Source organism: Oncorhynchus mykiss, chromosome 20 (assembly GCF_013265735.2).
Source record: "Oncorhynchus mykiss isolate Arlee chromosome 20, USDA_OmykA_1.1, whole genome shotgun sequence".
Lineage (NCBI taxonomy): Eukaryota > Metazoa > Chordata > Actinopteri > Salmoniformes > Salmonidae > Oncorhynchus > Oncorhynchus mykiss.
This window is the reverse complement of record NC_048584.1, coordinates 36,286,515-36,303,765: the sequence shown is the minus strand read 5'-3', so window position 1 is coordinate 36,303,765 and position 17,251 is coordinate 36,286,515. Positions and strand designations below refer to the sequence as shown.

Below are 17,251 nucleotides of genomic sequence, written 5' to 3'. Positions count from 1 at the left end.
AGCGCAATGCTAGACGCACAACGAAGAGCTGCTGGCAAAACGCACAAAAGTGCTGTTTGAATGAATGTTTACGCGCCTGCTTCTGCCTACCACCGCTCAGTCAGATACTTGTATGCTCAGTCAGATTATATGCAACGCAGGACACGCTAGATAATATCTAGTAATATCATCAACCATGTGTAGTTAACTAGTGATTATGATTGTTTTTTATAAGATGATAAGTTTAATGCTAGCTAGCAACTTACCTTGGCTTACTGTATTCGCGTAACATTCAGTCTCCTTGTGGAGGGCAACGAGAGAGAGGCAGGTCGTTATTGCGTTGGACTAGTTAACTGTAAGGTTGCAAGATTGGATCCCCCGAGCTGACAAGGTGAACATCTGTCGTTCTGAACAAGGCAGTTAACCCACTGTTCCTAGGCCGTCATTGAAAATAAGAATGCGTTCTTAACTGACTTGCCTAGTTAAATAAAGGTATCAAAAAATAATAAATAAATCGGCAAATCGGCGCCCAAAAATCCCGATTCCCGATTGTTATGAAAACTTGAAATCGTCCCTAATTAATCGGCCACCGGTCGACCTCGAGTCCAAACCCATGACTGGAACTGTATGTTATTGTGACTAGCACCACACCTGAAGCCAACCACATAACCAATGTGTAAAATCAATGTCATTCATTTAGCATACTTTCTTCTTCAGAGGAAATCACAGGAGCAATTAAGGTGAAGTGCCTTGCTTAAGGGAACATCGATTAAAAAAAATATTTTTAACCTTGTCGACTCAGGGATTCGAACAAGCGACCTTTCGGTTAGTGGCCCAATCGCTAGGCTTCCTGTCACTAGGGCTGTGACGACGCCAGTATTTAAATTTCAGTTGTCCTTTTTAAAACCTGCTGTGTGCTGTAGCTTGTTAAATAAATACATGTGACTCTGGATGACAACATAATGATGTTTGTTACCAACATTAGGGCTGTTTTCCTAAAGAAGTTAAATCTGCTTGGTGTTTTGTTTCATTGCCACAATACTAACCTGACGTCACTATGTGCTGTGACATGTTTACAGCCAGGCTTTCATACAGACACTGGAAACCAGTCATCTTCCTGCTGCACCAACATAACACACACACACAGCCTTTTAGGTGAGGTGATTGAAGGCCAATGAGGCTTGACTGGGTTAGATTTCACAGTCTCGTTTTCCTCACCTGCATTTGTACTTGGTGCCAACTCTCAATGGCCCTGCTGTAGCCAGTGTGTATCCAACATACCTTTTAGATGTTGGTATTGTGTTTCCCTGAAGTTCCTAGTGTAGAACACACCCGCAGGCCATGGTGAGTGGTTTTGTGGTTTTGCATTACAGATGATGATTTTGGGTGTGACGCGCTGTAAGGGGAGACTGACACACACACACACAGTCCGTTGAAGATGCAGTAATTTACTGTACCGTGATGTCAGCCAGAGCTCTCCACCTTTTTAATTGAGAAGGAAGCAACTGTTTCCAGAGAAAGAATCTCTCTTCCTCTCTCTCTCCCTTCTTCTATGTCTGGAATGTTGGCTCATGTTCTAACTAGAACTCTTAAAGGCTCTGTTCTCTCGCTGTCATTGGGGTGGTTTAGGCCCCACTTGGCAAGCTGCCTTGTGTGTGTTTCTTCGTGTGTGTGTGTGTGTGTGTGTGTGTACTCGCGCCCAGTGTAAGTGGAACTATCCTGTCACTGTAGAAACATGAAATCATCATTTAAACTGCCATGAAGAAATCTGATAACTTTTGGTTGGGTTTAAAGGGATACTTTGGGATACTTTGGGATCTACATTACTTCCCCAGAGTCGGCACGCAGAGATAACAATGGTATCCACGAGTTCATCCGACTCTGGGGAAGATTTTGCCAAAATCCTGAAGTGTCCCTTTTTAATATCATGAGTCAAAAGCAGTTGGTGAGACAGTAGCCTCATTGACAGAGCTGATAGTGAGGAGGAATTCACTGTTAATGTTCAGTAGGGATGGAATAGAATACAAGTTCTGTTTCATTGATTGATTGAAACCAATGCCAAGAGATCTGTCTGAGGATCCATTTATTCTACTGTTCACAACATTCACACACGTGTGTGTGTGTGTGTGTGTGTGTGTGTGTGTGTGCGCGTGCGCGTGCGTGCGCACACATTCTTGTGCATGGCCCAGTGAGAGAGGCCAGAGTTGGAAGAATGGTCCCTGCTGAATGAGAGACTGGGTATGGGCTCATTGAGGCTGGAGCTTGGCTCTGAGAGCAGGGCTAGCAGAGGAGTCAATTCCCAGAGAGAAGGGCTTTAGATGGGGTGTCTGAGCCTGGAAAGGCCCCTGGAGCTGAGGGGTAGAATGTACAGTAGGGAATGAGTGGAGGTAGGACTGGATTGATTGATTGATTGAATTAATGAATAAGGATAACGTAACAAAATTATTGGCTACAGGGAAGTCAGAGAGGAGAAAATATGGGACAAGTACTCTTGTTCACTAGACACTAATGCCTAGGACAAGTACTCTTGTTCACTAGACACTAATGCCTAGGACAAGTACTCTTGTTCACCAGACACTAATACCTAGGACAAGTACTCTTGTTCACTAGACACTAATACCTAGGACAAGTACTCTTGTTCACTAGACACTAATACCTAGGACAAGTACTCTTGTTCACTAGACACTAATGCCTAGGACAAGTACTCTTGTTCACTAGACACTAATGCCTAGGACAAGTACTCTTGTTCACTAGACACTAATGCCTAGGACAAGTACTCTTGTTCACTAGACACTAATGCCTAGGACAAGTACTCTTGTTCACTAGACACTAATGCCTAGGACAAGTACTCTTGTTCACTAGACACTAATACCTAGGACAAGTACTCTTGTTCGCCCAGGGCAAGTGGCAATGTGGCTGCTGTGGGGTAAGTCAGCTATTAGGATAGGAAGCCTTGTCCAAGGTATGTGCTTTAGCCAATCAATTCCTCGGACTATCCGTATGTGATTGGCATAAGAGCGGACAGAAGTTCGCTGAAGCAACTGATCTGGAGCAGGCTAAGGAGGAGTCTGGTTCAGTTAGGGGGAATTGCTTGCATGGAATAAAAACCGTTTCGTTTTCAGTCAGCTGGCAGAATTTTGTCATAACACTGTATGCGAGAAGCGAGTGGGAGCAACCTCCAGCCATTCTGACATGTTATTTCAGGAACGAGTGATGAAGAAAGAGAGGAACATGTGAGCTCTTGCTGTGAAAACCGAGAGACCCTGCCGTGATGGAAGATCACTAGGCGTTCTGTTGAAAAGACAAATGTCACCAAATCCTTTTTCCATCTCCCCCTCCCTCCTTCCTTCCATCCCTCCTTCCATCCCTTCCCTCTCTCCTTCCCTCTCTCCTTCCCTCTCTCCTTCCCTCTCTCCTTCCCTCTCTCCTTCCCTCTCTCCTTCCATCCATCCCTTCACCCCCCCTTCTTTGTTTTTCAGAGTTGCTGGGCTCCACAAAGAGGCTCAACATCAACTATCAGGACTTAGATGGGTAAGAGATGTGTGTGTGCATGTGTTTCCTAATGAGTGTGAGTCAGTTAGATGGACTTGTGTTTGCATAGCTGAGGTTTATCCTCTCTCTGTACTTATTTGGCTCAAAGGAATGCAATCCATGTCTGTGGAGGAAAAGTAACTCTGGATTTGATTTGACATGGTCTTCATCTTTATCGGATGCCTGTTGTGGTCGGTTCTCACTGTGGACTTACCACCCAGTCACACCTGTATGCAGACAGACCAGACACAGTGTGTGTGCGTGTGCATGTGGGAGTGTGTGTTTTTCTGTCTGTGTGCGTGTGCCTGTGGGAGTGTGTGTTTTTCTGTCTGTGTGCGTGTGCCTGTGGGAGTGTGTGTTTTTCTGTCTGTGTGCGTGTGCCTGTGGGAGTGTGTGTTTTTCTGTCTGTGTGCGTGTGCCTGTGGGAGTGTGTGTTTTTCTGTCTGTGTGCGTGTGCCTGTGGGAGTGTGTGTTTTTCTGTCTGTGTGCGTGTGCGTGCATGTTTTTTTAAGCAAGAGGGGGCATGATAGAATGATGCCTAGGGACCACAAGGAAGAAGTGGGAGGTGAACAAACAGTGACCAGTCACCCTAAATCAACACTCACTCAGCATGGAGAGAGATAGGGGGAGGGGGGCAGGGGATTTAAAGGAGTGAAAACAGACAGATGAGACATGGTTGATATGGACGGATGTTTATCTGACTAAGTACCAGGCAGGTCAAAACAATGAAACTTCCAATTTGTAGATCACCAGTTAGATACTGTTAAACACTCCCAAATGGCACCCTTGTCCCTATATAGGGCACTACTTTTAGCCAAGACTATAGAGGAATAGGGTACTATTTGGGACGCAACCTTGCACACTCATACTGAACATGACTCGATCCTAGTTTTATTTATTTAACCTTTATTTAACTAGGCAAGTCCAGTTAAGAACAAATTATTATTATACTATGATGGCCTACCCCGGGCCGAACCCTCGCCTAATACGGACGACGCTGAGCCAATCGTGCACCACCCTACGGGACTCCCAATCACTGCCGGTTGTGATATAGCCCGGGATCGAACCACAGTCTGTAGTGACGCCTGTGGCACTGAGATGCAGTGCCTTAGACCCCTGCACCACTCGAGGGCCCCTATTCCCACCCACCATCACAGATTCACTGCACAAACTTCCCCATGGCAGAATTTCGGATATGAAATAATCCTAGCTTTATTCTGTGGTGTACGGTGTGTGTGGTCCTCTGTAGCTCAGTTGGTAGAGATGGTGGGTTTGATTTGCACGACCACCCAAACGTGAAATATATTCACGCGTGACTCCGCTGTAAGTCGCTTTGATAAAACCATATAAACTCAGCAAAAAAAAGAAACCTCCTCTCACTGTCAACTGCGTTTATTTTCAGCCAACTTAAACGTGTAAATATTTGTATGAACATAACAAGATTCAACAACTGAGACATAAACTGAACACGTTCCACAGACAAAATCAAAAGTCACAGTCAGTATCTGGTGTGGCCACCAGCTGCATTAAGTACGGCAGTGCATCTCCTCCTCATGGACTGGACCAGATTTGCCAGTTATTTCTGTGAGATGATATCCCACTCTTCTACGAAGGCACCTGCAAGTTCCTGGACATTTCTGGGGGAATGGCCCTAGCCCTCACCCTCTGATCCAACAGGTCCCAGACGTGCTCAATGGGATTGAGATCCAGGCTCTTCACTGGCCATGGCAGAACACTGACATTCCTGTCTTGCAGGAAATCACGTACAGAACGAGCACTATGGCTGGTGGCATTGTCATGCTGGAGGGTCATGTCAGGATGAGCCTGCAGGAAGGGTACCACATGAGGGAGGAGGATGTCTTCCCTGTAACGCACAGCGTTGAGATTGACAGCAATGACAATAAACTCAGTCCGATACTGCTGTGACACACCGCCCCAGACCATGACGGACCCTCCACCTCCAAATCGATCCCGCTCCAGAGTACAGGCCTCGGTGTAACGCTCATTCCTTCGTCGATAAATGCGAATCTGACCATCACCCCTGGTGAGACAAAAACGCGACTCATCAGTGAAGAGCACTTTCTGCCAGTCCTGTTTGGTCCAGTGACGGTGGGTTTGTGCCCGTAGGCAACGTTGTAGCCGGTGATGTCTGGTGAGGACCTCTCTCAGCCTATTGCGGACAGTCTGAGCACTGATGGAGGGATTGTGCGTTCCTGGTGTAACTCGGGCAGTTGTTGTTGCCATCCTGTAGCTGTCCCGCAGCTGTGATGTTCGGATGTACCGATCCTGTGCAGGTGTTGTTACACGTGGTCTGCCACTGCGAGGACAATCAGCTGTCCGTCCTGTCTCCCTGTAGTGCTGTCTTAGGCGTCTCACAGTACGGACATTGCAATGTATTGCCCTGGCCACATCTGCAGTCCTCGTGCCTCCTTGCAGCATGCCTAAGGCACACTCACGCAGATGATCAGGGACCCTGGGCATCTTTCTTTTGGTGTTTTTCAGAGTCAGTAGAAAGGCCTCTTTAGTGTCCTTAGTTTTCATAACTGTGACCTTAATTGCATACCGTCTGTAAGCTGTTACTGTCTTAACGACCATTCCACAGGTGCATGTTAATTTAATTGTTTATGGTTCATTGAACAAGCATGGGAAACAGTGTTTAAACCCTTTACAATGAAGATCTGTGAAGTTATTTGGATTTTTACGAATTATCTTTGAAAGACAGGGTCCTGAAAAAGGGCCATTTCTTTTTTTGCAGAGTTTATTATAGAAGGAAGGCTCCAAGTGTGTGTGTGCTGTATCACTGTCCTTACTCCAGTCATTCAGCCAACCAGTACCCTGACACACACACACACACACACACACACTCACACAAACACACAACATGAGAGCATTTCATGGTACCCTACAATGCTTGAGTTGAAATATTACTTGCAATCATAAGTTTATTTTTTATTTATTTTTTCTCCAGCTTGTTGATACTAAATTGTTATGGAGGTTGTTGTTCTTGGCATGCATCTTAAATGGCACCCTATTGCCTGTGTAGTGCACTACTTTTGACCAGGGCCCATTATCAGGACTCGGGTGCCATTTGGGATGTACCTTGGTCAGTTCGTTCCCAGGTGCTTGGACCTGGTCCTTGGTTTAAGGTTGGGGCTGGAAGGCTGAAGGCTCACCTCCTGTGAAGTCCTCAGTTAGATGTATACCCTCTCTGTTTATGGCAGACTCATTTCACCCTGGAACACCCCCCCCCCCCCCCCCCCCCCCCCCCCCCCCCCCCCCCCCCCCCAACCAGGGGAAAGGGGAAGACCTGTTTCTAAGCCAGAATATTCCCAGCAAATAAGTAGTAGTGTGACAATGGACTTTCCCTCCCTCCCTCCCCATCCCTTCTCTCCTCCCCCTCCCCCCCTCTTCTCTCTCTCAGGTTTTCAGCGTTACACCATGCAGCTCTAACAGGCACCACTGAGCTGCTGTCACTACTACTGGAGGCTCAGGCCACGGTGGACATCAAAGACATTAATGGTGAGAGGTTATAAGCTGTTATAAAACTGTTTTAAGACACGTACGAACCATTATAAACAAGTAATACATGTCATTAATTAAAGGGTAAATCTGTTATTGTAAAAAAAAAAAGAGTTGGCACTGCCACTTCTTTTGGTAAATAAAATAAACTATCCCACATTGCCCCTTTAATTTTTCAGTCTTCTAACTTACCGTCTCTGTCTCTCTGTCTCTCTGTCTCTCTCTCTGTCTGTCTCTCTCTCTGTCTGTCTCTCTCTCTGTATCTCTCTCTCTCTGTCTCTCTTTCTTTCTCTCTAGGTATGCGTCCGCTACATTATGCAGCTTGGCAGGGTAAAGCTGACTCTGTGTTGCTGCTGCTGAGAGCTGGAGCCTCTGTTAACACACTGTCACAGGACGGACACATACCTCTACACCTGTCTGCACAGTACGGACACTACCAGGTGGTGAGTACACATGAACAGACGCATTCTCGCGCACACACACAGAATCCTATTTTCCCTAACCCTTAACGTAAATATAACCCTAACACTAATTCTAACCTTAAACCTAAATCCCCTAGAAATAGTATTTGACCTTATGGGGACAAATTTAGTTTGTTTACAAACAATTTTGGTTTGTTAACTATTCTTGTTGGAACTTCTGGTCCCCGCAAGAATAGTTAAACACAACCAGATGCAGACACATACAGACAAATGACTAATTATTCCTTTTTTGATTCCAAGATGGCTTGTTTTGTCTTGTCCCGTGTATATATCGTTTTCTTTATATATATTTAGTGTATATTTTTACATTTTTTAAATCTCAATTTCCATCTATGGACTGAACATACTCTCCTGCAACCCGCCTCACCCAATCTGGTATGCATCTGCTATTTTTTTATACTTTAGAACCCCCATCAGCAGCTAGCCAGCTAACTAGCGACTAGCTAGTAGTCAGTTAGCTACTGCTAGCGGTCATCACCGTTAACTCGGACATCAGCCAGCCTCAGCCCAGTCAATTCCTGCCGGCCTACACAGTGCAATATCAACCCAGAGCATATCGGACTGCTTTTTCTCTACCACATCTCCGGATTCCTACCGCAAACTCTGAATCTTTACACCGGATCATCGCAGCTAGTTAGCTGCTATCCGAGTGGCTACTCCTGGCTAATGTTTCTGTCCCGAAGCAAGAACCAGTTAGCCTTGAGCTAGGCCCATCTCCCGGCTAGCCGAAGAGGTCCATCGGCCAATTCTTGTGCTGCAATACCTCTTTTGCCAATTGGCCTGGACCCTTTACTGCCGACACTGAGCCCCGCCAATCCATCATGACTGGTCTGCCGACGTAACCGTACGAGGTGGTTTCAACAGGCTCTCCCGTTGCAACGTCCCCGTAGGCCCTTCTGCTAGCCTGCTAACCCCGGCCCGCTAGCTGTCTGAATCGCCTTGTCTCCAGCTCGCCTAGTTACTCACTGGAGCCTATGATCACTCGGCTACACATGCCTAATGTCAATATGCCTTGTCTATTGCTGTTTTGGTTAGGGATTATTGTCTTATTTCACTGTAGAGCCTCCAGCCTTATCTATAATTTTTGTTCCACCTCCCCCCCACACATGCGGTGACCTCACCTGGCTTAAATGGGGCCTCTAGAGGCAAAACCTCTCTCATCGTCACTCAATGCCTAGGTTTACATCCACTGTACTCACACCCTACCATACCCTTGTCTGTACATTATGCCTTGAATCTATTCTTCCGCACGCAGAAATCTGCTCCTTTTACTCTCTGTTCCGAATACACTAGACGACCAGTTCTTATAGCCTTTAGCAGTACCCTTTTCCTACTCCTCCTCTGTTCCTCTGGTGATGTAGAGGTTAACCCCTGCAGCCCCCAGCACCACTCCAATCCCTCTCATTTGTTGACTTCTGTAACCGTAGAAGCCTTGGTTTCATGCATGTTAATGTTAGAAGCCTCCCCCCTTAGTTTATTTTATTCATTGCTTTAGCACACTCCGCCAACCCGCCAACCCGGATGTCCTAGCCGTGTCTGAATCCTGGCTTAGGAAGGCCATCAAAAATCCAGAAATGTCCATCCCTAACTATAACATTTTCTGACAAGATGGAACTGCCGAAGGGGGCAGAGTTGCAATCTACTGCATATATAGCCTGCAGAGTTCTGTCATACTGTCCAGGTCTGTGCCCAAACAATTTGAGCTTCTACTATTAAAAATCCACCTTTCCAGAAACAAGTCTCTCACCTTTGCCGCTTGTTATAGACCTCCTTCAGCCCCCAGTTGTGCCCTGGACATGATATGTGAATTGATTGCCCCCTATCTATCTTCAGAGTTCTCACTGTTAAGTGACATAAACTGGGGCATGCTTAACAGCCCGGCCGTCCTACAATCTAAGCTAGATGCCCTCAATCTCATACAAATTATCAAGGAGCCTACCAGCTACAACCCTAAATCCGTAACCATGGGCACCCTCTTAGATATCATCCTGACCAATTTGCCCTCTAAATACACCTTTGCTGTCTTCAACCAGGATCTCAGCGATCACTGCCTCATTGCCTGGGTGAGTAATGGGTCTGCGGTCAGCCGACCACCCCTCATCATTGTCAAACACTCCCTAAAACACTTCAGGGAACAGGCCTTTCTAATCGTCCTTGCCCCGGTATCTTTGAAGGATATTGACTTCATTCCATCAGTAGAGGAGGCCTGGTTATTCTTTAAAAGTGCTTTCCTCACCATCTTAAATAAGCATGCCCCATTCAACCTTGGTTCACCCCAGACTTGACAGCCCTTGACCAGCACAAAAACATCCTTTGGTATTCTGTATAAGCATCGAATAGCCCCAGCGATATGCAACTTTCCAGGGAAGTCAGGAACCAATATACTCAGTCAGTTAGGAAGCAAAGGCTAGCTTTTTCAAACAGAAATTTGCATCCTGTAGCACTAATTCCCAAAAGTTTTGGGACACTGTAAAATCCATTGAGAATAAGAGCACATCCTCCCAGCTTCCCACTGCATTGAGGATAGGAAACACTGACACCTCTGATAAATCTTTGATAATCGATTATTTCAATAAGCATTTTTTTACGACTGGCCATGCTTTCCACCTGGCTACCCCTACCCCGGCCAACATCTCAGCACCCCCTGCAGCAACTTGCCCAAGCCCGCCCCGCTTCTCCTTCACCCAAGTCCAGACAGCTGATGTTCTTGCAACCCCTATTACTAGCCTATTCATCCTCTTTTGTATCGTTTGAGATCCCCAAAGAGTGAACATCTGCCACGGTCATCCTCCTCTTCAAAGGGGGAGACACTCTAGACCCAAACTGTTATAGACCTATATCCATCCTGCCCTGCCTTTCTAAAATGCTCGAAAGCCAAGTTACCAAACAGATCACCGACCATTTCGAATCCCACCGTACCTTCTCCACTATGCAATCCGGTTTGCCGAGCTGGTCATGGGTGCACCTCAGCCACGCTCAAGGTCCTAAACGATATCATAACCGCCATCGATAAAAGACAGTACTGTGCCGCCGTCTTCATTGACCTGGCCAAGGCTTTCTACTCTGTCAATCACCTCATTCTTATCGGCAGACTCAACAACCGTGGTCTCTCTAATGACTGCCTCGCCTGGTTCACCAACTACTTCTCAGATAGTGTGTCAAATTGGAGGGCCTGTTGTCCGGACCTCTGGCAGTCTCTATGGGGGTGCCACAGGGTTCAAGTCTCGGGCCGACTCTTTTCTCTGCATATATCAATGATGTCGCTCTTGCTGCTGGTGAGTCTCTGATCCACCTCTACGCAGACGACACCATTCTGTATACACCTGGCCCTTCTTTGGACACTGTGCTAACAAACCTTAAAAAGATCTTCAAAGCCATACAACACTCCTTCCGTGGCCTCCAACTGCTCTTAAATGCTAGTAAAACTAAGTGCATGCTCTTCAACCGATTGCTGCCCGCACCCTGCTGCCCGACTAGCATCACTACTCTGGACGGTTCTGACTTAGAATATGTGGACAACTACAAATACCTATGGGTCTGGTTAGACTGTAAACCCTCCTTCCAGACTCACATTAAGCATCTCCAATCCACAATTAAATCTAGAATCGGCTTCCTATTTTGCAACAAAGCCTCCTTCACTCATGCTGCCAAACATACCCTCGTAAAACTGACTATCCTACCGATCCTTGACTTTGGCGATGTCATTTACAAAATATCCTCCAACACTCTACTCAGCAAACTGGATGTAGTCTATCACAGTGCCATCTGTTTTGTCACCAAAGCCCCACATACTACCCACCACTGCGACCTGTATGCTCTCATTGGCTGGCCCTCACTACATATTCGCCACTGGCTCCAGGTAATCTATAAGTATTTTTAGGTAAATCCCCACCTTATCTCAGCTCACTGGTCACCATAGCAACACCCACCTGCAGCACACGCTTCCGCAGGTATATTTCACTGGTCATCCCCAAAGCCAACACTTCCTTTGGCTGCCTTTCCTTCCAGTTCTCTGTTGCCAATGACTGGAACGAAGTGCAAAAAATCACTGAAGCTGGAGTCATATATCTCCCTCTCTAACTTTAAGCATCACCTGTCAGAGCAGGTTACTGATGGCTGTGTACAGGCACAGTGAATCTGTAAATACCCAACTACCTCATCCCCATGTTTTCTTTTGTTGCTCTTTTGCACTCCAGTATCTCTACTTGCACATCATCATCTGCACATCTATCACTCTTGTGTTAATGCTAAATCGTAATTATTTCGCCTCTATGGCCTATTTATTGCCTTACCTCTCTACTCTTCTACATTTGCACACACTGTACATATATTTTTCTATTGTGTTATTGACTGTACGTTTGTTTATGTGTAACTCTGTGTTGTTGTTTGTGTCGCACTGCTTTGCTTTATATTGGCCAGGTCGCAGTTGTAAATGAGAACTTGTTCTCAGCTGGCCTACCTGGTTAAATAAAGGTGTTCTCAACTGGCCTACCTGGTTAAATAAAGGTGTTCTCAACTGGCCTACCTGGTTAAATAAAGGTGTTCTCAACTGGCCTACCTGGTTAAATAAAGGTGTTCCCAACTGGCCTACCTGGTTAAATAAAGGTGTTCTCAACTGGCCTACCTGGTTAAATAAAGGTGTTCTCAACTGGCCTACCTGGTTAAATAAAGGTGTTCTCAACTGGCCTACCTGGTTAAATAAAGGTGTTCTCAACTAGCCTACCTGGTTAAATAAAGGTGTTCTCAACTGGCCTACCTGGTTAAATAAAGGTGTTCTCAACTGGCCTACCTGGTTAAATAAAGGTGTTCTCAACTGGCCTACCTGGTTAAATAAAGGTAAAAAAAAAAGAATAATCAACTCAGAGAGATGGTTCAATATTTGTCCGGACTACACACAGGTAAGAATCAGTGAGTGTCTCTATAGTGTTTCCAGGTGTGTGTGTGTGTGTGTGTGTGTGTGTGTGTGTGTGTGTGTGTGTGTGTTAGGGGTCAGTGAGTGAAAGATACTACATGATGTGATCAGGTCAGCAATGGATCTTATAACAGATTCCCTGAGTGAAGTATTGAGACTAACTGGGAAGGAGAAAGAATGTGTGTATTTAGTGTCTTTAACACCCAGGTAGTGAGGTAGGTTCACACACAGCAACATACCTGGTCATGGAGAGTTCTGAGGTATTGTATTGTGTGTGACAAAGCAGGGACAGAAACAAAGCCAGAGGTATTTCTCTGTAATAGAAGCCCCTGTTAGGACTGGTGCTGGTGTCGCCCTGAGGATCTCACGTCTCTGTAGAAGAAGATAAACCACAGAGATGCTTTAGGGAAGGGTGTTTTCTTGTGCATCTATTTAAGGATTATATTTATTCATGCTTTATCTCTTTTTTTTCTTCTCTCTGTCTGTCTCTCTTTCTCTGTCCCCCCCTCTCTCTCTCTATCCCTTCTCTCGCTCTCTATCCCTCCTCTCTCTCTCTATCCCTCCTCTCTCCTCTCTCCCCCCTCCCCTCTCTCCTCTCTCCTCTCCCCTCTTGTCTCTCTCCTCTCCATCCCCCCTCTCCCCTCTCCTCTCTCCCCTCCCCGTCTCCTCTCTCTCCTCTCCATCCCCCCTCTCTCCTCTCCCCCTCTCCCCTCTCTCTCTATCCCCCCTCTCTCCTCTCCCCTCTCTCTCTCTATCCCCCCTGTCTCCCCTCCCCCTCTCCTCTCCCCTCTCTCTGCATCAGTCTGAGATGTTACTCCAGCACCAGTCTAATCCCTGTCTGGTGAACAATGCCAACAAGACTCCTCTGGACCTGGCCTGTGAGTTTGGCAGACTCGAGGTGAGTCAAGTTTCAAGTTTTGTACAGGATACACATGGTATACATCATCCAACTAATTACTTACTTGCAGTTTCCTTCGCGACAATGAAACAACAGTACGAAATAATAAAAAATAATAATACGAATATAAAATAAATGGCTCAGTAGAATATAATAACTTTTTATCGTAAGTATAATACAGGAAAGCACAATTAATAGTCCAAAATGTACACATGTATTGGGGAAGGGGGATAAGGGGACAGTGTATAAATTGAGCAGTATAATAAGAGTCTGGTAGCAGCAGGTGTGTGTGTGTGTAGCACGGGAGGCTGGTGGGCAGATTATAATTTTACTTCTGGTTGACAGAGATGATGGATGGAATGGATTTCATGTGTTTGATACGGTTCCATTCATTCCGTTCTAGCCAATGAGACCGTCCTCCTATATATCCACCCACCAGCCTCCTCCTCTGGTGTTTAAAGTGCATTTGGAAGACCCATTTGCGACCAACCTTTAACTTCCTACTGATGTCTTGAGATGTTGCTTCAATACATCCACATAATTTTCCAGCTTCATGATGCCATCTATTTTGTGAAGTGCACCAGTCCCTCCTGCAGCAAAGCACCCCCACAACATGATGCTGCCACCCCCACAACATGATGCTGCCACCCCCGTGCTTCACGATTGGTTTTCTTCAGTTTGCAAGCCTCCCCCTTTTTCCTCCAAACACAGTTCTATTTTTGTTTCATCAGACCAGAGGACATTTCTCCAAAAAGTACGATCTTTGTCCCCATGTGCAGTTAGTAGTTTGGCTTTTTTATGACGGTTTTGGAGCAGTAGCTTCTTCCTTGCTTAGCGGCCTTTCAGTTTATGTCGATATAGGACTCGTTTTACTGTGGATATAGACACTTGTGTACCTGTTTTCTCCAGCATCTTCACAAGGTCCTTTGCTGTTGTTCTGGGATTGTTTTCACTTTTCGCACCAAAGTACGTTAATCTATAGGAGACAGAACGCGTCTCCTTCCTGAGCTGTATGACGGCTGAGTGGTCCCATGGTGTTTATATTTGTGTACTATTGTTTGTACAAATGAACGTGGTACCTTCAGGACTTTTGGAAATTGCTCCCAAGGATGAACCAGACTTGTGGAGGTCTACCATTTTTTTTCTGAGGTCTTGGCTGATTTCTGTTGATTTTCCAATGACGTCAAGCAAAGAGGCACTGAGTTTGAAGGTAGGCCTTGAAATACATCCACAGGTACACCTCCAATTGACTCAAATGATGTCAATTAGCCTATCAGAAGCTTCTAAAGCCATGACATAATTTTCTGGAATTTTCCAAGCTGTTTAAAGTCAACTTAGTGTATGTAAACTTCTGACCCACTGGAATTGTGATACAGCGAATTATAAGTGAAATAATCTAACTGTAAACAATTGTTAGAAAAATTATTTGTGTCATGCACAAAGTAGATGTCCTTACCGACTTGCCAAAACTATAGTTTGTTAACAAGAAATTTGTGGAGTTGTTGAAAAACGAGTTTTAATGACTCCAATGTAAGTGTATGTAAACTTCCGACTTCAACTGTATGTATGTGTGTGTGTGTGTGTGTATTGTATGAGTTTGTGTATATATGTGTGTGTGTGTGTGGAGTGTGTTTGTGTGTGGAGTGTGTTTGTGTGTGGAGTGTGTTTGTGTGTGGAGTGTGTTTGTGTGTGGAGTGTGTTTGTGTGTGGAGTGTGTTTGTGTGTGGAGTGTACGTGTGTTTGTGGAGTGTATGTGTGTGTGGAGTGTGTTTGTGTGTGGAGTGGAGTGTGTGTTTGTGTGGAGTGTGTCTCAGAGAGGGTGTGTGGTGGATAGAGGGGTAGGTCTCTGTCAAACATCTCACAGAGCTCAGATTAACTAACAACTAAAATAAACCTGTTTCTGCTAACGGGGCATGGGCTTCAGTTCTGCTCTCTGGACAGGCAAGGACACACACACACACTGATATATTGTACACAGACACACAGATAAACACACACACTCACACACTGATGTATTGTACACAGACACACAGATAAACACACACACTGATGTATTGTACACAGACACACACACACACTCACACACTGATGTATTGTACACACACATACTACAAAATCCATTTAAATTCCTTTTACTAGTGTCACAGTTATGGCTGTCTTGTCATTAAATGTATAGCTGCCCCAGTAATTAAGATTTAGCCAAAGTTGAATTTGCAAACACATGCAGACATGCACGCAAACACACACACACACACACACACACACATGCCTGTGTAATCTTCTGGCCCTGTGAATTGCAGAACAGGCTGAGTCAGTTAAGGTCTTTGTTACTGTAGTTTCTCTCCCTCTCTCTCTCTCTCTCTCTCTCTCTCTCTCTCTCTCTCTCTCTCTCTGTCTCTGTCTCTCACTCTCTCTTCCTTTCTCTCACACACTTTCTCTCTCTCTCTCTGTGTCTCTGTATTCCTCTCTCTCTCACTCTTCCTTCCTTTCTCTATCTCTCTCTCTCACTCTTCCTTCCTTTCTCTCTCTGTCTCTCACTCTCTCTTCCTTTCTCTCACACACTTTCTCTCTCTCTCACTCACTCTCTATCACACTCTCTCTCTCACTCTTCCTTTCTCTCTATCACACTCTCTCTCTCTCTCACTCTTCCTTTCTCTCACACACTTTCTCTGTCTCTCTCACTCTTCCTTCCTTTCTCTCTCTGTCTCTCACTCTCTCTTCCTTTCTCTCTCACAGTTTCTCTCTCTCTCACTCACTCTCTATCACACTCTCTCTCTCACTCTTCCTTTCTCTCACACACTTTCTCCCTCACACTCTCCCTTCCTTCCTTCCTTCCTTCCTTCCTTCCTTCCTTCCTTCCTTCCTTCCTTCCTTCCTTCCTTCCTTTATTGGAATGGGAAACATATGTTAACATAGCCAAAGCAAGAGAATAAGATAATAAAAACTAACAGTAAACATTACACTCACAGAAGTTCCAAAGGAATAAAGACATTTTAAATGTCATATGTCTCTCTCTCTCTCTCTCTCTCTCTCTCTCTCTCTCTCTCTCTCTCTCTCTCTCTCTCCATCTCTCCATCTCTCTCTCCATCTCTCTCTCCTCTCTCTCTCTCTCTCTCTCTCTCTCTCCATCTCTCCATCTCTCTCTCCATCTCTCTCTCCTCTCTCTCTCTCTCTCTCTCTCTCTCTCTCTCTCTCTCTCTCTCTCTCAGGTTGCTCAATTGTTATTGAACAGCAACATGGTGGTAGCTCTGTTGGAGGGGGAGGGGCTAGACGGTTTAGACAATGCCTCCTCCAACACGCCCCTTCACCTGGCCGCTCGCAACGGACACAAAGACATCATCAGGTGAGAGGAGTGACTGTCCCTGACAGTGTGTGTGTGTTGACGTTGCGTAACTGGGATCTCCACCCTTGAACCCCATAACCTCAAGAGTTTCTGACACGCTGTTAAAGATTCCCATCCGCCTTAAATCGCCACATTCCCTGGATAAGCATTCCCTCCATCCCTCTTACACATTCTGCTTCTGTTGGGGAATGTGGGAGAGAGAGAGACGGGGGGTACAACTTTTCTACCTTCTCTACTACATTTGTGAGACTTTGGTTCATCGTACAGATTTCTGCCACTTTAGTGGTTGCTTTTGTTGTGGATGGAGGGATGAAATATCTGGTCAGCAGGATATCAGGTCTTAGAAAAGTCAGTTTGCAGCCTCCCTTTCACTTCAGCTCAGTGTGATTATTAAACCAATTTTAAAGATGATGAGTTACCAGCTATCCTTCACTTTACTCCCTCTCCTTTCATCTCCTCTCATCTTCTCCTCCTCCCCCTCTTCTCCTCCTCCCCCTCTCCTTTTTCTACTCCTTCTTACTCCTCACCTCTTCTCTTCCCTCTCCTCCATCTTTCTCCTCTGCCCTTCTCTCCTCTCCTCCTCTATC

General features: G+C 45.6%; 1 protein-coding gene across 6 annotated transcripts in view; it reads left to right on the top strand.

Moving 5' to 3' along the window:
• LOC110499540 (caskin-2) overlaps positions 1–17,251 on the top strand; it is a 76,613-nt gene that overhangs the window by 32,687 nt on the left and 26,675 nt on the right. For all 6 annotated transcript variants that reach the window (XR_005037999.1, XM_036956287.1, XM_036956286.1 and 3 more), the window contains 5 exons: positions 3,459–3,510; positions 6,932–7,029; positions 7,327–7,472; positions 13,226–13,321; positions 16,531–16,664. Coding sequence is in view for 5 of the 6 variants with exons in the window: in XM_036956287.1 (XP_036812182.1) it covers positions 3,459–3,510; positions 6,932–7,029; positions 7,327–7,472; positions 13,226–13,321; positions 16,531–16,664 (526 nt within the window). In the remaining variant the exon portion in view is untranslated. The remainder of the gene's footprint in view (positions 1–3,458; positions 3,511–6,931; positions 7,030–7,326; positions 7,473–13,225; positions 13,322–16,530; positions 16,665–17,251) is intronic.